Source organism: Taudactylus pleione, unplaced genomic scaffold (assembly GCF_031769625.1).
Source record: "Taudactylus pleione unplaced genomic scaffold, aTauple2 ptg000043l, whole genome shotgun sequence".
Lineage (NCBI taxonomy): Eukaryota > Metazoa > Chordata > Amphibia > Anura > Myobatrachidae > Taudactylus > Taudactylus pleione.
Window position 1 is genome coordinate 9283517 of NW_028284445.1, and position 21258 is coordinate 9304774.

General features: G+C 43.0%; 1 protein-coding gene across 7 annotated transcripts in view; it reads right to left on the reverse strand.

Annotated features, from left to right (window-relative positions):
• FRY (FRY microtubule binding protein) overlaps positions 1-21258 on the reverse strand; it is a 345271-nt gene that overhangs the window by 186127 nt on the left and 137886 nt on the right. For all 7 annotated transcript variants that reach the window (XM_088460246.1, XM_088460245.1, XM_088460242.1 and 4 more), the window contains exon 3: positions 16402-16455. In XM_088460246.1, coding sequence (XP_088316372.1) covers positions 16402-16455 — 54 coding nt within the window. The remainder of the gene's footprint in view (positions 1-16401; positions 16456-21258) is intronic.

Genomic DNA, 21258 nt, shown 5'->3' on the forward strand with positions numbered 1-21258 from the left:
TTAAATCAGGGAGCTAAAAATATTGGCGGTAGAGGGGAAAAAGCAAAGTAACCAGGAGCAGGGGGAGCAGAAGGTGGGACGCTATTTATGTGGATTGCTGTGAAACCATTTCCTTTTCCCATCCACTTTTAGAAAATGACCTTTCCAAGCACGTCACTAATTAGGACTTTCTCTACAACCAGACCACAATGTAATTTAATCTGGTTGGGTGTTAATGTTTAATAACGTTTATTAAATATATTGATACTTTTCAGATTTCCTGTGGTCTTTTATATTAAATTAAAATATTTAAAACTTGCTTTTTCGAGTAATAAGCACATAAAAAATATCATGCCTGCCTAAAGTTCTCTGCTTTTTTATTATTGTGTAGATAATAGTATTCCCTGTTACAGATAGCTATATCATTGGCTTGTATACACCACTGTTTGTCTTTTAGTAAATGACATTGTTTTTTTTCTCTAAGCTCCTTCAGCAATGTTATGATATCATCTTGACACTTTGTGGGGCCTTATAAATAAAAGGCAAAGTTGTTTATTTGCGTTGCCCTGGGATACGAAACACAAGCTGCTCTATGGATGCAGTTCTATACAATGTCATATTCCAGTACAATAGAAACAGACAACTATGATTGATGTTATGAGACGGATAAAAAGCAAAAATACCACACGTTCCACTGTGACTGAGGTTTGGTGGGAAAAAAAAAGGAAGAAATTATTTGTATTAGGAAAAAACGAACATGAATAAAGTAACCACAAGTTCTAACAGATCTTAATTCAGTTATAAATAACCATTATTTAATTTATTTTATTTTATTTACTGACACGGATGGTACCGATGGAGTGGCAAAATAAAAACAAATTTGGTACCAGTAGTCAGAAAGATCTGGTAACTAAAGACCAGTAACTTATCTATATCGGGAAACATGCATGAAGAGTTGTCAAGAGGCCACAGCCACGATTCTGTTGTGGAAACATAATGAGGTGAACGCGACTGTATGCCAGATTCTATAAAGATGTGGCTTAAAAGCACAGAATGAAACCAAACAGCACACCAGTACAGTTTGCTAGATCTGGGCTGTCACTCCCATCAGCTGCTCACTGCCACCTCTCCTCTATTTACATAACCCCTACAGGCTGCAAGGGGGGCAGATAAATCCACTTGCCATAGGAAAAGAAACAAATAGCTCTATGAATACGATAACTATTTACATAAAGTCTAAGTAAAAAAAGATTAGACAAAACTAATGTGAAGACCAAAGAGGGCCTAAGCTCTGTTACAACTAACCATTATTTCTATATTTTTAAAGACTGCTGAGTTGAATGGTACCAATACGGTGAATACAGCAAAACCAAGATGGCGGACACAGATCCTCACCTCAAGTGAGCTCCTGGCGGACTTCCCCCCCACTGCCTGAGGCTGGAGCACCCATCCCACTTATCACTAGGAAAACATTTATAGTCACACTAAAGGAAGTCATCTGCTTACTCAACAGATCCTCCATTAACCTCTTAACTGATGTGGTCACATGGTTTGTGAACGCAGCCAACTGTGCTTCAGATGACAAGGTGTGACCGCCCCGCTGTGTTTATGAAGAGGAAATCCGTTCTACACATGTGCAGAACCCGTCTCCTCTGACTCCTGGACCCGGCAAATTTCTGACCGGTTTTCCTGGAAAAAATCGTCAGTTAAGTGGTTAAAGAAATCAGAGCAGATATGGCCTCACTAAGGAATAGGACATCATGGATGTAGTCCAAGATGGCAGAAGTCACATAACGCACAGGTTAAAAATGAAAAATACGTACAACCAGCATGAGCACGAGTCAGTAATTCATGGCAAAATTGCAGCTGTAGAAGGCAGGTCACCCAGAAATAAAAATCGCTTTAGAGGTCTATTTGAATCAAATGTTCCCACCTTGCTGGAAGTCCATGTGAAAAATAAATATTTAGAAGGATCACTCAAGGAAAGATGGGGGTGGGAGAGAATAATGGGAGGGGGAGGGGGTGAATACACTGCTTTAATGTGTGAAGATACCCATAAAAAAAAAAGTTTAGGGCAGTGGTTCCCAAACTGTGTGCCGTGTCACCCTGGGGCGCCTCAGGGCACTAGCAGGGGTGCCTCGGGTTGGTGGTCCAGTACCAAATAAAATTATTTTTAGTCAGTGTGATGGGCAAAACCAGGGCTAATGGCTGCCAATCAAACAATATGTGGACAAAAATAAGTGTAACCCTGTCAACCCCCACATAACTGAACCTAAAGGTAACATATAAGCACAATTTACTCAATTACATTTTTGCTAAATTTGTCAATGAGAAACAATAGGCTTAGGGGTGCCGTGAAAAAAATGCTGATACTCTAGGGCGCCGTGATTCCTGGGTTAGGGAATACATATTGCAGAATGTTACTAAGTATAAATATAAGCAGTAACATGAGAGTTTGTGGTATAGTAATACATGTTATTTGAACATACATCAGATAGAGGAGACTAGTTGTCACAATAAAAAGCAATCTGTATTTTCGAATAAAATATAAATATATTAATTAGAATCTGAGGTTCTAGTTGGTCAAGATACAGGTCCCGAAATTTAACTACTCCCTTTTCCACATCTGGCAGAGTAGATTTGTTTGTCCATTTTAGTAAAATGACTTTCTTGGCCACTGTAACAATCACTGTGAGTAGAGGAATAACCATCTTCCGACAAGGACCCAAGTTCCAATTAGTAAAATTAGCACATAGGAGAGCCAATAGGTCTGGTCTGATAGCTAAAGGAAATATCGAATTAATAAATATTAGTTTATTCCAGAATCGCCTATTATAGAAAAAGGAAGCAGAGTGGTAACAGCATTTGGGGCAGTGACCAGTTTCGTCTTGTACCATATGTTTACATTGCGGTTGAGATATGTACGCTCCATTTATAGTTTTGAAATGGACCTCCTGCATACTTGGCTACTCTCCTGGAACAGCTGGGAAGCACTTGAATTGCATCATCGCAACCCTGCACCACGCTTTACAATGCCGATAATCTCGCCATTGTACAGCAGGGGGTGGGGCCATTGCCTCCACCACGCCCCCTGCTGCACCGACCTGGTAGACAGAAAGTCGGCAAGCACTGTATGACCCCCTGTAACATATCCGATAGCATAAGCTTTTTACAGTAGTAGATCTGTACTCTCCTAACACTAAACAAATTAGATTTATTTAGTAGTTATTGAATCTCTCAATCTGGCATCATTAACGATAATGAGATTTCAACACATCTCCTGACCCTCTTCTGTATAAATCTTCATCCACACCAAACACCACCAAATCAGGGCAAAAGGAGAGTATAAAACTTGAAGACTGAGTTTCTTTTTGCCCTTCATGATATGATTACAGACTTGTTCTCCATACACACATAACAGACTACTCCTTTTCCCAGGTGCATTGGGTTTAGCTACAGGTGAGATCTGTATAACAACATGTTCAGATCATGTCCTTAACAGACGAGCTTGGGAAATTGCCCACACAATGCACCATCGTAGACTGTAGCGATTAACTTTTTATTAAGTTAATCACAATGCCTAGAAAATATAACACAATGCCTCCAAAAAATAAATAATTTAGGGGACACCCCTCCATTCATAAGATGGTGTAAATTCAAACCTGCACTACAAGGAAGAGCCAGGCAGTTCTGCATGAAAGAATAAAAACACTTGACAAGAAAAAACAACAATCAACACAAATTCAGAATGTAGAATCGGTTAATATACAGTTCCCATCTAAACCCTACAAAAAGCTGTTGTCTTAACTTAAGCTGGGTACACATTTATATAATCCTTGGCCCGATCACCTGATATCGGGTGATCGGGGTGACGTTTGTATAGGTGTGTATACAGCCGATAAATGCCTTATAACGCTCCTGCAATGGCAGGGATCAGGCCTTATGTGCTATTTAACATTTATCGGCCAAACCTCCCGATCCCATATTTCTAGCACAGTGTGTATGGGGCTCACAGGGGACCAAGCTGGGTGCACACTGCGCGACTGATCGCGAGCGTTTTCCCCGATGAGCCGGGAATCTCAAAAGTTGTGTACCCAGTTTTAGGGAGAAACTATGTTGACTTCAAAAAAAAAAAAGAGAGAGAATGGCACCCCTGAACTCGCACGAACAGATGGACTCCTTTCTAGAGCCCATACAACTCCACAGGAGCACCAGCACATTTTACAGTGTCTCACACAAAGAAATCAGAGGTTATCAAAACCCTCCCCATGGTGAAACGTCCTGGACTAGTTTGCAAATTCCTACTTACAGCATTCGCCAAAGTACTAAATCCCCTTTTCACTGATATATGTAATCAGCAAGTCAGCCTTCCTATTAGATATGGTGCAATCCACTCTCCTCAAATGTATCCATCATGGCCATATCTGATCCTCTGTTCTGACCTTTATGCCAAGTCATCTGCAATGTTCTCACATTCCAAGTGTTCCCTGATATCCAATGGAATGAGACAAGAGTGCTGCCTCTCACCACTTATTTTAGATGCAATATGGCGAGACTCATCGCACGCTCTCCGCACCATCATGCTTCATGTCACAATGTTTGCTTAAAATAAAGGCATTCTATCAATAGTATGGTATATAGGTTATTGTCTTTTAATTAGGCAAGGAACACAAAACATTTGCACACATATTTGGAATGGATATTAGATACTGCAATTTTAGGAACTCACAAAGTAACATTACTAAAGGTCATAAGGGTCATTCCATTGTAACTCATATTACAAATTGACGATTAGCAATTCCTGAATACAGTTTTTTTTTAAAGAATGACCGGTCTTATTATGTTCTCAGCAAATAAAATTACATTTACATAAATTCCTTTTGCGGTTGATAGCCAGGCATATACTTGCTATGCCATTTTGTAGGGTGAATTACCATAGAATGACCCATAAGAATGAAGATGAAATATACATAAATACTATACACACACACAACATTATATGGTGCTATGGAGAGCTTACCGATAGCTGACAAGTCAGTGGTTCTCAAACTGTTTTCTGGCATGACACACGAAGAGTGACATCCACATATGTGACACAAAAATGTAAATGTCAAAGCGCGCTGGATCCCGGTGTCCATGTACCTGGAAGGGCAGCGCTGGTGTCGGGCTATATCTGCAGGGCAGCGGGCGCGTGGTCCCCGGTGCCCGCTGATATAAGTTGTACCCGACTTTTCTTTCTATGCAGCCAACTGAGGCATGCTTCAGCTCTTCACCAGCGGCTTCCGGATTGCGGTTGTGGCTCCCGTATGGCCGCGTAGCCACTCAGTTTTTAAAGGGCCATACACGCCTCCAGGTGATGTCACAGGAGGCGCCAAATTCGTGCCTATGTAAGGAAGTCTGAGTGCACTCCTGTACCAGAGTATAGGCTCCCAAACCTTACTCCAGCGTTCTCACCTATGATGCTCTGCTCATTTCTGACCTTGGCATTGATCGTGACCTGACCCCTGGCTGTCCCTCCGTGACCTGCATACGTCTGCTCCCTGGTACCGTATTATGCGTTTGGTTCTACCCGGCTTGTCGATTACGCTGTACGTTTTCATCGCACTCATATGCAGAGAACACCAGCACCTGTTTTAGGGAACCTAGTCTGAGGGCTGCGACCTGCGTGTCGGACGCAGCTAAGTCCAAACCTCCTTCTGGGGGTCTCCGGTGAAAACCGCCGGCACTTTAGACTCCGTGCCTCAATACTAGATTTAGTCAATCCCGAAATACGGGCCAGCATCCACTATCTATCTGTGAGGTGTGACAGCAAAGGTATAAAAATAAATGCAATGAACCCTATTGTTCCCAAAACCGAAACTCCAAGTGGTTCTTTACAGAGCAATCACCCCTTTTCCCAGTTCTGTTTCACCATTGTAGTTTACTTACCTTTCTTCTTCATTTACTCATAGGGCTAAATCCTATTAGGTGCGAGTTTGAAAATTTGTTTTCATGAAACTGGCAGACATCTCAGGAATGCGCGCACCCGTGACATGCGAGATTCAAATTAGAAATGGCAATTCCCGGTAGTCGCTGCGAGGGTGCACGATTTTCCTACAAAATGTGACCTGGAAGAAGTGCAGGAAAAGGATCCAAAAGAAGTGACACCTGGGGAAGCAGGGTCATGTAGACGGCTGTTATTGGAAAGTACTGGAGGTATTTAAAAGGTGTCAAGTGGCTGCTCTACCCCCAATACCGCATCAATTCCCCATCACACCCCACTTATGCCGCGCCACCCCACTGTGCCGACCTAGGTGCCCCCTCCCAGAGGGGGCAGTCACAATGTTGGCAAGTATAGCTGATATGTGAGACAGACACAGCCTTTTGGGTTTTATTGCCACCCCACTGTCATTGTGTGTGACACACCAAGGTGTCACAACACGCAATTTGAGAAGTGCTGCGATAAAGTAGTGAACTTTTCTCATTTCCTCTACAAATATAGCAACAAATCCGGATAGCTTTTTATATAGCTGCTCTACATATGGTTTTTTTCGTGCTAATTTCCAACAAAACCCAGGACTGTCAGAAAGTGTAATAGTTATGTGGCCATTCAGGATAACTGTACAGAACAGTATGAATGAGTTATTTAGTAACAGTGGGAAATGTGTGGGAGGAATCTATTTCTAGTGCTGTACATTTCCTCCAGATTACCCAGCAGTTTTGGCAGTTTTATTTCTAGGTTTTGTGCTCAATGTCAGCCTTATATTTTCATCTCCAATAAAACACAATCACTGCTAGCAATATACAGGTTGAGTCTCCCATATCCAAATATTCCGAAATACGGAATATTCCGAATTACGGAATAATTTTGGCATGACTGAGATAACAAAACCTTTGATTTTTGATGGTTCAATGAACACGAACTTTGGCTAAGGCAAAAATTATTACAAATATGGTATAAAATTACCTTCAGGCTGTGTGTATAGGGTGTAAATGAAACATAAATTTATTTCCTGTATGTACACAAACTTTGCTTGAGCCACAAAATTATTGAAAATATTGTATAAAATGAGCTGCAGGCTATGTGTATAAGGTGTATATAACAAATAAATGCATTATGTGTGTATATTGGGGTCCCATTCCCAAGATATTTCATTATGATATGCAATTATTCCAAAATACGGATTATTCCGTTATCCAAAATACCACTGGTCCCAAGCATTTTGGATATCGGAGACTCAACCTGTACTCACAAAGTACAGTAACAATGAGAAGGGACAACTAGTGTACACTAATAGCAATGTGCAATAGCAAAAGTTTTATTTTTTCTTTGCATCATCATGGGTTTATGAAGGCAAAAAAGTAATTGAAAGATTCAATTATAAAAAGAGTAGGAAAAAAAAAAAAAAAAAATTAGTTTACATTGGAAACCAAGCACCTAATTTGTGTGTATAAATATAACCTACAGATCACAAGGGGTCCTCAACTGCCATCGAAACAGGAAGGGGTCTTTAAGGAGTGATTTAGCTGTGTATTTACTCCTTACCACATGATGTGGTGATGGCAAATTCATTAGAGGTCTAGGTATGGTTTCTGTAGCTATAAGTAAGGACATTATGAGAAAGACTGAACAGATTTTTGAGGATCAGGAAGGAATGGTTTTCCCCGCTGTGTGGCTAAATTGGTACCAGTCACATAAAATGTTTGGTTTTGCCTCCTCAACACAGAATTGATGAAAGATTACACTAGATGGATCAATGTCTTTTTTATCTGATCTTACCAACTTTGTATCTGTGAATATTAAAGGCTGATCCCCCTTTACAGTCATGTAGTCAGGGCTATGGTCCGAAATGCACCTATTATAATTTGTCATTCATCGGCAAAGATACTGGCATTAAAACAGAAGATGCTACACTGGAGCTGTGCAACATTCTATAAAGAATATGTCTTAACTAAAAATACCACCAATAACTAAAACACAAACTTGTGTATATTTTGTCTGGCATAACCCAGATCTAGGGGACTCCCCTGAAGACTGAAATGATTCAGATCTCACTTCTACTACAACTTGCCGGATTATCTAATCAAAACTGTTTGGTGGAGTTATCCTTTCCTACAGTGTTACTAAAGATGGCTGGGTGGATTTCATGCTGAAGAGAGTACAATGTTACAATGTAATCCTGAAACACATTATAGACTTTGTACTAGGGATGTGCAGGCTCGGATAGGTTCGAAATTTCCCGCCAAGATCGGATTTTTCCCGCCAAAAAACGGGGTTCTTTCTTGGACAATCATCATCATTCCTGGACAAAAGTCCATGAAAGATGACGATTTGCCTCTTTCAGAGACCCGATTTTTATCAGGAAAAATCCGATCTTGTCGGGAAAATTCAAACCTATCTGAGCCTGCACATCCTTACTTTGTACTCTTGGGGGTAGATTTATTAAGTAAATAGTGGGTTGTCAAAGTCACCGATAGCAGCTTTGACCAACAGTTTTAAAACGGCAATAGGAATAAATTGTAAACCAGGCTTGGTTGGGTTAGGTATGGCTTGTCTACAGTCATCATGTCAACCTTCACTTTGTACACCCCAGAACTGCATCCTGGCTTGTTTAGAATTCACTTCTATTACCGTTTTAAAACTATCGGTCAAAGCTAGTAATGATCGGCGGCTTTGACAACAGCTCCTTAGTAAATCTAACCCTTAAGGGGATAATTACTAAAGTGCAAGTTTTCAGAAGTAGAGTTGTTTCCCATAGCAACCATTCTGATTCTAGCTATTATCTTCTGGATTTAGAAGGTACTACGAGGGCTGATTGAAGAGCAACGAGACTGATTTTTTTTTCATTCAGAATCAGATGACTCCACAGGATCTGAACATTTTACTTTTTCAAAGTAGCATCCTTCACATTCAATAATTTTTTTGCGTTTCAAAAATGATTCAGAGACGTGCAGTAGACTGTTTTGTGACACCAGTTTTAGTGTTGCAGCTGTGGCATTTTTCATTTCATTACCTGTTGAGAACTTCGCACAGTTGTTTTTTCAGGGTTTATGAATGCCCAGAAATCCCAAGGTTGTATGAAGGGTGTTCCAGTGCTGTCCGATTAATTTCAGTCAGTGCTGCCAATGCAACAGTAGCAACATGTGGTCGGGCATTGTCTTGGAGCAAAAACCACTGTTTCTTCAGCAAATGTGGTCTTTTCTTCCTCATGGCTCCACGCAAATGGGTTTTCATGACGTTTGCATAGTAGTTACCCAGGGCCGCAACTAGGGGGGGGGGCTGGAGGTGCACGTGCACCGGGTGTGCCGTTGCATCCACCGCCAGTGTCCTCCAGCTGCCTGTGAGATCAGGATACGGAGGACCCATGCTCTTACTATAGCAATACATGCAGGGAGCGGTGTGTGCGCTGCCTGGGTGAAGGTGACAGACGGGTGTGTGTATGCCAGGGGTGTAATGGTGACTGAGGTGTGGGTGTGTTCTCGGGTGTCCTATGGGATGTGGCGGCCAGCACTCTAGGGATGTGATTAGTACAGGAACCGGCCTCAGTAGTTGGTGCTGCTTCCTGCTTATTGCTGCCCCCAGCCGCAATGTAAGGGCGCTGGGTATGCGTGCGGCTCCATGAGCCTGTGCTGGACAGCTATATAGGAGCGCTGCTGCTGGCATGTTCCTGCGGTGAGTGCTATGGCTCGGGATTGCACGAAGAGCCGCTTCCGGGAGGTGCTGGAGCAGTTCGGAGGTCCACAGCGGGTCCTGCTGGTTGGGGAACTGTGGGATCGGGCGGAGAGCCGGACGTTGCTGGAGGGATTCCTGCGGGAGCTCTTCCCCTTGGAGCTGGCGGCCTCTTTACAGCTATGCTATATTATTATATGTGACTTCTGTATTGTGGACATTACTATATGGGCACTAATACAAGGACATTGCTATGAGGGCATTACCATATGGGCACTACTATAGGGTCATTACTATAGGGGCACTACTACAGGGGCATTACTTTGGGGCATTACTATATGGGCATTACCTCAGGGGGGCATTCCTATAGGGGCACTGCTGCAGGGGGCATTACTATGGGGGGAATCACCAGGGGGGTGCCAAATTACTGTCTTGCCCCGGGTGACAAAAATCCTAGTTTCGGCCCTGAGTTACCATTAAATGTCTGTCCATGGGAACCCAGTGATGTAGGATCATACCATGCGCATCAAAGAACAGCAGAAGCATGACTTTACACGCCGAAAGAATCACACAGAACTTTTTGGGCGGAGGCGAATTTGTGTGTTTCCATACACTGCACTGTTGTTTGTACTCCGGATCATAATCACAAATCCACAATTCAGCACACGTTACAATCGATGTCAGGAAATTGGGTATCCTCATCGGCATTCGGACTGTGGGCCTGATTCAGAGCCAGACGCTCTGACCAGAGCGCTCGCTCTGAATCAGGGCCCTCCTACCTAAAAATGGAGCGGCCTCCTGGCCGCTCGCATAGCTGTGGGTGACCACCCACAGCTTATGCGAGCGGCCAAAAAGATGGTCGCGATGGTCAAGACCATCGCGACCAATGGGCTTGCGACGAGACCCTGCGGTAGGGTCTCGCTGCCGCAAGCCCAGGAGTGCCTATCAGAGCCAAAAGCACTCCCACTGACATCACTAGTGATGTCAGTGGGGCCGGACCCAGACGGTAGGCGTTCCCATGGGAACACCTCCGTCTGGGCAGCAACGCCACCCGGCACGCCCACCAAAGGGGGCATGCTGTCAGTCACCATCGACAGCACGCCCCCTTTGGTGTGAGACCCATAGCGACAGCTTGGCTGTCGCTATGCGGGTCTCGCGCATGCGCACGACGGAGCTCCCTCCGTCGTGCGCATGCGCATTAGGGCACCATCGACCCGCTTGCAAGCGGGTCTGAATTAGGCCCTGTGTTCTTGTACTATTCAACTCATTGTTGCATCTGCTCTTCTGTGAGATTTTTGGGTACCCATCTGGCACACACGATGCATTTTCAGTTCCTTTGTCACAATATGCTGAATCCACTGAATGAGATGCCAAGTGAAGCCGAAAGTTTGCGTAAATTTAACCTTCTGTCATTTTGCAACATCTCCGCAGCTTTGTAAATGTTGACATCTGTAGCCGCAGTGGATGGTTTCCCAGAACGCGCTTAGTCAGTCACTGGTGTAGTACCCTCTATGAAGAGCTTCCACCTCCAAAATACTGCAGCACGGCTAATTGTTTCTCCACCGTATGCTTGCCGTAACATTTCATGAGTTTCATTTCCGCTTTTTCCAAGTCTAACACAAAATTCAATCACACAGCTGTGACGTAATCTCACAGACACGTCTTAGTTATCCGCCATGATGAAACGTACCAAGATCTTCCTCTTGCTGTGACCAAACAAAGATGACTACGGCAGTCCAACCGCAGGTTCAGACACATCAATGTATGAGCTTCACAAAACCAGCATAGCTTTGCCACGTCTACCCACTGGACAGAAAACAGACACAGTCTCATTACTTTTCAATCAGCCCTCGTAGATAAATGATAAGTAGAGTCTGATTGGTTGCTATGGGCAACATCTTCTCTGCTAATAATCTGCACTTTAATAAATATACCCCTTAGTCTCTTCAATTGCTAAAAGAGGAATTTCAACGGAACTGATATATTGGTATGCGGATCTTCAAGGGTTTGACTGAGGGATTCATGACAAACATGCAGCAGGCTAGGTTGCAGGTAATACCGAAAAGGTTAAAATCACAGTAAACTATCTATTGTTAAGAATGAAATTAACAATAAATAGGTGTTTAAAAATTGGTGAATATCTTTGAATTAACATTTTCGATGTTTTCAGACTGACAGCAGATTTATAGTTACTATCATTTGAAAAGATAGGATAGGAGTATTAAGTTAAAACAATAACAAAAATGAAAGCAACACATCCACTTAAACTGCCAAACTTGTTACATCTACATATGTTGCAGGGCACTAAGGTTAGTAATTCATGCTTCTAATTAATTAATGATTTATTACAAACTGTCTGTTGTGGACACTTTGTGGTGCCTTGTAGTAAATAAAAGATAATAATAATAATACTTGGACAAACATCATCCATGCTCTTTTCATGTTGAAGAGGATTAATTAAAATACAAATCCCCAGTAGGGGCTGTTCTGCACTCAAAACGTATCTTGGAGTTCTACAGCTGCTGGATCCTGAAGATGTACAGAGCTCAAACAGTGGTATTTATTAAAGAGAATTAGAACTACAGTCTTGTCTACCTTATCTATATACGTGATTATGAATGTTAGCTCGTGTACTGGTTATACTGGTTAGATGTCTGTCACCTAACATTGAATATTGAATTTTATAATTGATGTCAACAAATGATTGATCAAAAGAAAACAAAATTTGAAAAGTAAAGAAGTGATGCAAAGACCAATGACTTTAAATGTATAGTGCCAGGGAAATAATAATAATAAAAAAAAACATGATGAAAAGGGGTGTACAGAAGATTGTATTGCTAACAGAAATTAGTATTTGTTCTAGTTCTTCATTCCTCTTCTCAAAACTACATTTGGGGGGGGGGGGCTTTACAGATACTAGATTATGGGGTCTATGTACTAAGCAGTGATAAGTGACAGAGTGAAAAGTGATAAGTCTGTGATAAGTGCCAGCCAATCAGCTTCCAACTGTCATCTCACAGGCTGTGTTTGAAAAATTACAGTTGGGAGCTGATTGGCTGGCACTTATCACAGACTTATCACTTTTCACTGCTTAGTACATAGACCCCTAAATGCCATCTATTGCCAATCATTAGCATTAAGCCCTATTGGTGTTAAGGTGGGTACACTCCTCACCGATATATTTGCAGATTGACTGATGTGCATATATATCTGCAGTCTGTGCAGAACATATGTTCTGCATACAGACTGCCCGCTTTACATGCGCCTGCCCAGTTGAGTTGTTAATCACCGCCATCCCGTGAAGCAAGTGTACGGGCGGTTGGCTGACCGCCCGTACACACAGCACGATGCCCCAATATATCTGCAGATATATTGGGCATCGTCTGTGCAACACAGCCGGCGCAATATGTCTGAATGATGTAGTTCACAGACATAGCGCTGGCCGACGCACACACGATATGTTGGCCGGTGTGTACCCAGCTTTAGGCAGGAAATTTTAGCAAGAAAGATGATAGGGTTAAACACTATTCACTAATCTAGTTAAACCTGGTACACACAGGAGTGTCAAGTGATTTACACTGCTTATTGTGTAAAATCTCCTCAAATATTTACTTAGGAAGAAACAATAGCTGGAATACTTGACTGGCAATACCTAGACCTTATCTTTATATTCACTACATGCTATAAAGCAATCATTCCAGATCAGATAAGGGACTCAGATTGTTTTTTTCTGCTAACCAGGTTTCAGATCACTTTATCATGTTGCTTTTAGGGGATCTTAAAACTTTTTTTTAATGGTTTTATTATTGTCCCATTCTTTTCTTTTTTCCTTTTATTCTTTGCCTTTTTCTAATGCCTGTGATTCCCTTAGATTACCAGTGCTTTGTCAATACTTGATTATTTTATATTATTACCAGTTATTTATATAGCGCCCACACATTCCGCAGCGCTTTTACAGATATCTTACCATTCACATCTGTCCCTGCCCCAGTGGAGCTTACAATCGCTCTTAATCAGGGCCGGCCCTCTGGTTTTTCAGAACGGCCACCCACAGCTATAGCGAGCCATGATGATGGTCGCGATGGTCAAGACCATCGGGCTTGCGACGAGACCCTTGCCGAAAGCACTCCCACTGACATCACTTGTGATGTCAGTGGGGCCGGCCCCAGGCAGTAGGCGTTCCCATGGGAACGCCTCCGTCTAGGCAGCCATGCCCCCGGCCCGCCCACCAAAGGGAGTGTGCTGTCACTCAACCTTTGGTACGAGACCCGGAGCGGCGGTTTGCCCGTCGCTATCTGGGACTCGCGCATGCGCACGACGGAGCCGGCTCCGTCGTGCGCATGCACACTGGGCCACCATTGACCCGCTTGCGAGCGCATAGCGCTCACAAGCGTGTCTGAATCAGGCCCTATATTCCCTATCACATGCTCACACACATACACACTATGGTCAATTTTGTGGGGAGCCAAATAACCTACCAGTATAATTTTGGAGTGTGGGAGGAAACCGAAGTACCCGCAGGAAACCCACGGAAGCACAGGGAAAATATACAAACTCCACACAGTTAGGGCCGTAGTGGCAATCGAACCCATGACCTCAGTGCTGTGAGGCAGTAACGCTAACCATTAACTGTGCTATTAACATAATATACAAACTAAAAATTAATATAAAGTTGTTTTTCATAAAAAAGGTGACATCATTATTTATTTTTTCAAGGAATAGTTATTGATCTACCACCGCTAGTACACGCAATAAAAAGGAACATCATTTCATATGAGACATCAGAAGCATAAATTATACATGAACGTAACCGAGGTACATTTAAAGTTCTGACGTTCTAATGCAACATGTCTCACGGGAGAGAAAGGAAATTATCGGACCCAAGGCCTGTTCCAGTCATTCTGTCCAAAGCTGTGAAACGACTGCTTCATAGGAAGGTTATTTACATGCGATAAGATCACCAATTCACAGGAAGGTTTCTGAAGTGAACAAAATGCTGGCCAGCAATCCTATACTAACACTAATGTGCAAAAAGGGCAAATCATTCTTTTATAAACAGAGGCATTATTGTATTTGGCTTAGTGTGTCTGCTTACTTCACGCTCACAGTATCTCAGTAAGTCACTAGACTATACAAGCCTACAGTTCTAGAATAGCACAGGGCTAACATGCTCAATGGATTTCGCAGACAAACATCTCCTTTTAGTACAGCTAAAGCCATAAAGTGCCAAGAAAGAGGGACAGTTTCTGTGGACGTTGTTCACGTATTGCTCTAGATTCCTTATTAAAATTGAATAGAGAACGTAGGGGGTCATTCAGACCCACTCGCAAGCGGCAGTACGCTCGCAAGTGGGTCGATGTTCCCCACTGCGCATGCGCACGACGGAGGGAGCTCCGTCGATCGCATGCGCGAGACCTGACGAGCGAAGGACTTTCCTTCGCTCGGAGTGTCTCATCAAAGGGGGCGTGTTGTCGATGGTGACTGACAGCACGCCCCCTTTGGTGGGCGTGCCGGGGGCGTGCCTGCCAGACGGAGGCGTTCCCAAGGGAACGCCTACCGTCTGAAGCCGGCCCCACTGACATCACTAGTGATGTCAGTGGGAGTGATTTTGGCTCTGATAGAGCCAAAATCACTCCTGGCCTTGCGGTTGAGAAACTCAACCGCTGGCTTTTACTCGCAGTTCCGATGGTCGCGATGGTCAAGACCATCGCGACCATCATTTTGCACGCTCGTATATGCTGTGGGTGGTGACCCACAGCTATACGAGCGTCCAGGAGGACGCTCCATATTAATGGAGGTGGGCCCTGATTCAGAGCTATCGCTCTGGTCAGAGCGTCCGGCTCTGAATCAGGGCCTTAGTCCTAAATATGCAGTTCCCAAACTGGCTGCCTCAGGACACTTGCAGGGGTGCCTCAGGTAGATAGTCCGGTACCAAATAAAATTATTTTTAGTCAGTGTGATAGGCAAAACCAGTGCTAATGATTGCTAATAAAAATATATGGACAAATAGAAGTGCAGCCCTGTCACCCACCACATAACTGAACCTAAGGGTGACATACAGTATAAGCACAATTTACTGCATTTCATTTTTGTAGAATTTCTCAATAAGAAACTTTTGGCCCAGGGGTGCCGTGGAAAAAATGCTGATACTCTAGGGCGACCGTGATTCTAAAAAGTTTGGGAACCACTGCTCTATGGGGTATATATAGTGAGGGTTTTTAGAAGTGGAGATGTTACCCATAGCAACCAATCTGTTTCTAACTATTAGCTTCCGGAAGGTGCTGGGTAAATGTTAAGTAGAATCGGATTGGTTGCTATGGGCAACAACTCCACTTCTGAAAACCCGCACTTTAGTAAATATACATCATAGGCAGGCTACGAGTGAGACGAGCGCAGAGGAGGACTGGTCACTGATATTTGCCGGCAGTCTGCACATGTCCAAAAGAATAACCGTAGACTTTGGGCGCAGGAACATACAGTAAGTATACGTAACATCCGGAGATGGCATTATGTTTTTTTTTTTCCTTAAACTGCGATAAGATTAGCAAAAAAAAGCAGCATAGAGGGGTTATCAGTGCTTGATATAAACAGACCATCCCAACACACAAGGAGCCTGTGCAGAATGCATACACACTATAAATATATGTACATGTACATAATCACACTCATACATAAGTAATACATCTATAAACTAGCACCTTTAGATGTATTACTTATGTATGAGCTATCACTTCAGTATTGTTACAGGCACAGATAAAGTATTTCTAACTTACTTGATCAAACTGGGGGTCTTCTCCTCTTTGCAGTGATTTTGTTAATGGTTTTTCCTGCAAGCAGATGAAAAGAAAATAATGTCACTATCAAAAGGAAAATAACAAATATATAATGGGACATAGATAGTAACTGCATTCTTACTGTATCTATAGAAGAGTACACTACTAGCCATTCCAGGTAATCCACAATGAAACACAGATAAATACCAATGGTATAGGACTGTCAATCATTCCAGAGACAATAGAATATATAATATACTGTGTGAATTTGTCATTGTAGAGAATGATATACAGCTATCACCCTTAAATGCCCTTACACGCTTTAATCAAGAGCATATACTGTAGCTAGGGATACCTCTGCATGCTGCCAGATTGGTAAAACAAGTGCATCTATGGACTCTCTCAGTCTGGTTACGTACATATTTATTAAGGTAAATACATGATGTAAAAGAAAATGTAAGTAAGAGAACATTGTCAGGTAAATGCTGAAATAAACGAGCTGCAGTGCTGCATCAATTTGGGTGAATGTGACTTCATTGATGTAGCTGATGAGTAGCTTGGACTCACCGTTCCATCAAAGCTGGGGATGTGGAAGTAACAGTTAGGAAAAAGGCACCGTGCTTTACTGCACTGATCAGAGTCATCTGAAAGCAGACCTTAGAGCAGTAGAACATTCGTCTACGTTCTTTAATTACCAGATCACTAAGCTTAAAAAAGAATAATGATTGTAGGGAAAAATCACAACAAGTGTTTATCTGGGGTGCAAGAACTGCTAGAATTCCCTAACATATTATCTACACTAATATAATAAGAACGTTGTGTCTGTGTGTCTATTCCAAATTGGCGCACAAAACTACTAAACCGTTTTTCATGAAAACTAATTTTGTAGTGGAAACTCCAAGAAATAACCTGCACTTTGTTTCATCTCGATCCGTCAAGTTAAAGCTGAGTAATAACAATAACAAAATGTATTGACATCATCAGTGTAAGATACAGGTTTAGCACCATGCATGCGGCCGGCGAGGGGAGAGGTGCTTTGGGCCCGCGGTCACTTGAATAGGATAGGCTACATAGCAGTCTGCGAACAGCATACACAGTGACATTGGTGTGAGTGGTGGGTGAATAGGATAGGCTACACAGCAGTCTTTACACAGGGCACACAGTGACATTGGTGTGAGTGGTGGGTGAATAGGATAGGCTACACAGCAGTCTGTGCACAGTACACACAGTGACATTGGTGTGAGTGGTGGGTGAATAGGAGAGGTTACATAGTAGTCTGTGCACAGGGCACACAGTGACATTGGTGTTAGTGGTGGGTGAATAGGATAGGCTACATAGCAGTCTGCGAACAGCATACACAGTGACATTGGTGTGAGTGGTGGGTGAATAGGATAGGCTACATAGCAGTCTTTACACAGGGCACACAGTGACATTGGTGTGAGTGGTGGGTGAATAGGATAGGCTACACAGCAGTCTGTGCACAGTACACACAGTGACATTGGTGTGAGTGGTGGGTGAATAGGAGAGGTTACATAGTAGTCTGTGCACAGGGCACACAGTGACATTGGTGTTAGTGGTGGGTGAATAGGACAGGCTACATAGCAGTCTGTGAACAGCACACACAGTGACATTAGTGTGAGAGGTGGGTGAATAGGAGAGGTTACATAGCAGTCTGTGCACAGGGCACACAGTGACATTGGTGTTAGTGGTGGGTGAATAGGATAGGCTACATAGCAGTCTGTGAACAGCGCACACAGTGACATTAGTGTGAGTGGTAGGTGAATAGGATAGGCTACATAGCAGTCTGTGCACAGGGCACACAGTGACATTGGTGTGAGTGGTGGGTGAATAGGATAGGCTACATAGCAGTCTGTGCACAGGGCACACAGTGACATTGGTGTGAGTGGTAGGTGAATAGGATAGGCTACATAGCAGTCTGTGCACAGGGCACACAGTGACATTGGTGTGAGTGGTGGGTGAATAGGATAGGCTACATAGCAGTCTGTACACAGGAGACACAGTGACATTGGTGTGAGTGGTGGGTGAAGGCGCTGCTGCCACCAGTCTGTATAGCGCTGCTGGTCACATGAGCCACTCCCGTGTCAGGGCCCCTGTGCAAAGCAATACAACTAGAACACCTCAAATGAAAAAAATTTTCTTTAGTAGAAGAGATTTCATTGTGGGCGAAGTTGTGGGCAACAGCTAGGACATACTAAATAAAAAGGACAAAAGGTAACAGACTTGAGTTATTAATGTCTGGAGGATTCATACATATACATGATCAGTAACCGTACGTATGGTACTAAATTTAATTATTTTCTAACTTTTTGGTGCTATGTGATGTAATTTCACCACTTTTAACAGCATAATTTAATGGATAATAAGCAATATTTTATCCTACTTTGATAATCCCCCCTACGGTCATATGTTTAATCTTGTTTCGCATTACCGTTTTGCTGATGGGCAACTAGGGGAGAAGGGAGGAGCGATACCTGCAGCCGTCAGGAGAGGGAGGAGGCAAGATGATCTTCCCCACTAATTCTCCTCCCCGACAGCAAGTAAGACTGCATAACGCCACCCTGAGAGCTCTGCGTTGCTAGGTAAATTGCGAGCTACGGAGGCAGCACTGGTATATGAAAAATGGAAGATCTCTCCACGGAATGCCTACTGATAAATTTAGAAAAGTAGAATAAAGTCCTTTTTCCTGTATTTTCTCAAAGATAATTCTCAACTTCATATATAAGCATCTCAAATCTGCTTATCACCCAAATTAAATATCTAAAATTAAAAAAGCTAATTAAAAGGAAAATACTTAAGCCAAACAGCCTGTTACACATTTCCCCTCGTGTACCCTCAGGAAAGCTCTACCACACTCATCACTGGGAGCTACTGTGGTTTAAACTTGTCGTTCCTATTGCTAAAGTCAAGATGGTTTCCTTATAGTAAAGTGGAGCCAGTGCTGGTGAATACAGATGGATTAACTGGCATCAATTGTAAAGAATAGAACCACTGATTTCCCCATCAAAGTGGTTGTTCTCTGTTGTTGATTCTGGCGGAGACTCTCCTCACACTAGGCAAGCAGCTGTAAGTCGCAGATACAAAACGAAACCGACATCTCTACTAGTGAGAACACAGAGATCATTAAAGGAGAGTTTACTGTTTCTTATCAATGCGTTTTCCAGATGTTTAACAATTCCATGTGTCTGCGTAATGTCGGTTTGTAGCTTGCCAAGTAACCTGTAATAATATACTGATCGGTTCCCACAGAGCGGTGGTACAGCATATTCTATAAACCTACAAAAAGCAGAGCAGCTAATTTTTTTTTTTATGCATAAAATTAATTTGCAATAAGAAACAAGGATTCTGGAGTTCTATGAATACATAAAATAACGGTTTTAATTGCTTGTGAATCAGTTTCAAACAGCATGCATATGGAAGACAGGCTACCGCATTAGACAAGAAGATTATAAGCAGGAAATGTAAACCCCACAGTAGCCAATCATGTGATAGAAGTGAAAATAAGCACCTCCTCTGTTCCACACGAACCTTGCTTTCAAATCATACAATAAGGCACACTTTGGGGCCAAACTGATCATTTCTGATTAATGCCCGTCACTTTAGAGACCAGCCATATGAGCCTGTCACTTAGAAATAGGGAAAGTTTTAAGGTATGCTATATTTCAGGCACTGTAATGTCTAACTGGATTACATTTAATACATATTTCAGGCTATGGAGGTATCCAATTAGCCACGATAAGTTTTCACTGGCGAAAACTTTTCTGACCCATCTCACGAATTTGCTGCTCCCGTTTCTCGTGTAATCCAATTACAAAACCGGCGATAACGCATTCGCACGATAATTCTTACAGGGATGACAGGTGAAAAGTACAGGTGAAAATGGGGAAATCAGCCTGTACCCCCCAAAAAAGGTAAACTAATATTGGGTAACAGTACAGAAGTCTTTTATTGGCCATAATCAAAGGGTTTTGAGTTATTAAATAGTCTAAAATGGCTGTTATAGAAAAATGCATATAATAGTAAAAAAAAAAAAAAGATAGAAATACATTTTTTTTTGACAAAGGTAATCCTCTAGTTCAGTGGTTCTCAAACTCTGTCCCCATGACCCCACACAGGTCACCTAGCAGGTGCACAGGTGTATTCATCCCTAACTGACACATTTTAAAAGATCCACAGGTGAAGCCAATTATTTCACTTGTGATTGTGAGGAGACCTGGAAAACATGCACTGTGTGAGGTCCTGAGTACAGTGTGCCTGATTGAGGCCGCTCGCTAACAGCTTTTGCGAGCGTCCTGTAGCTCATCGCGATTATCACAACCATCGGGCTTGTGAGGAGACTCTGTGGTAGGGTCTCCGCTCACGCAAGCCCGAGTGGACTTCCCGCTCTAATAGAGCAGGAAGTCCACTACTGACATCACTAGTGATGTCAGTAGGGCCACCCACAAACGTCAGGCGTTCCTAAGGGAACGTCTGCGTTTGTGCAGCCACCCCCCCCACACCTACAAAATGGGGTGAGCTGTCAATCAACATCGACAGCCGCCCCGTCTTGTAGCGAGACTCGTAGCGACAGAGCAGCCGTCGCTGGACGGGTCTCGCGCATGCGCACGCCGGAGGCGGCGCATGTGCAGTGGGGGACCATCAACCCGCTTGCGAGCGCTGTGCGAACCTGTGCTCTAGTTAAACTAGGGGTACATAAAATGGGGGTAAGTATATTTTTGATCATTTTAGGGCACTATTAAAAATTTTAAATATACAGCTGCTGCAATGCAATGTTTAAAACACCTGCCCTATCCTTACAGCCCCCCAAACTACCTAACACACTACTTTCCATTTTCCTGC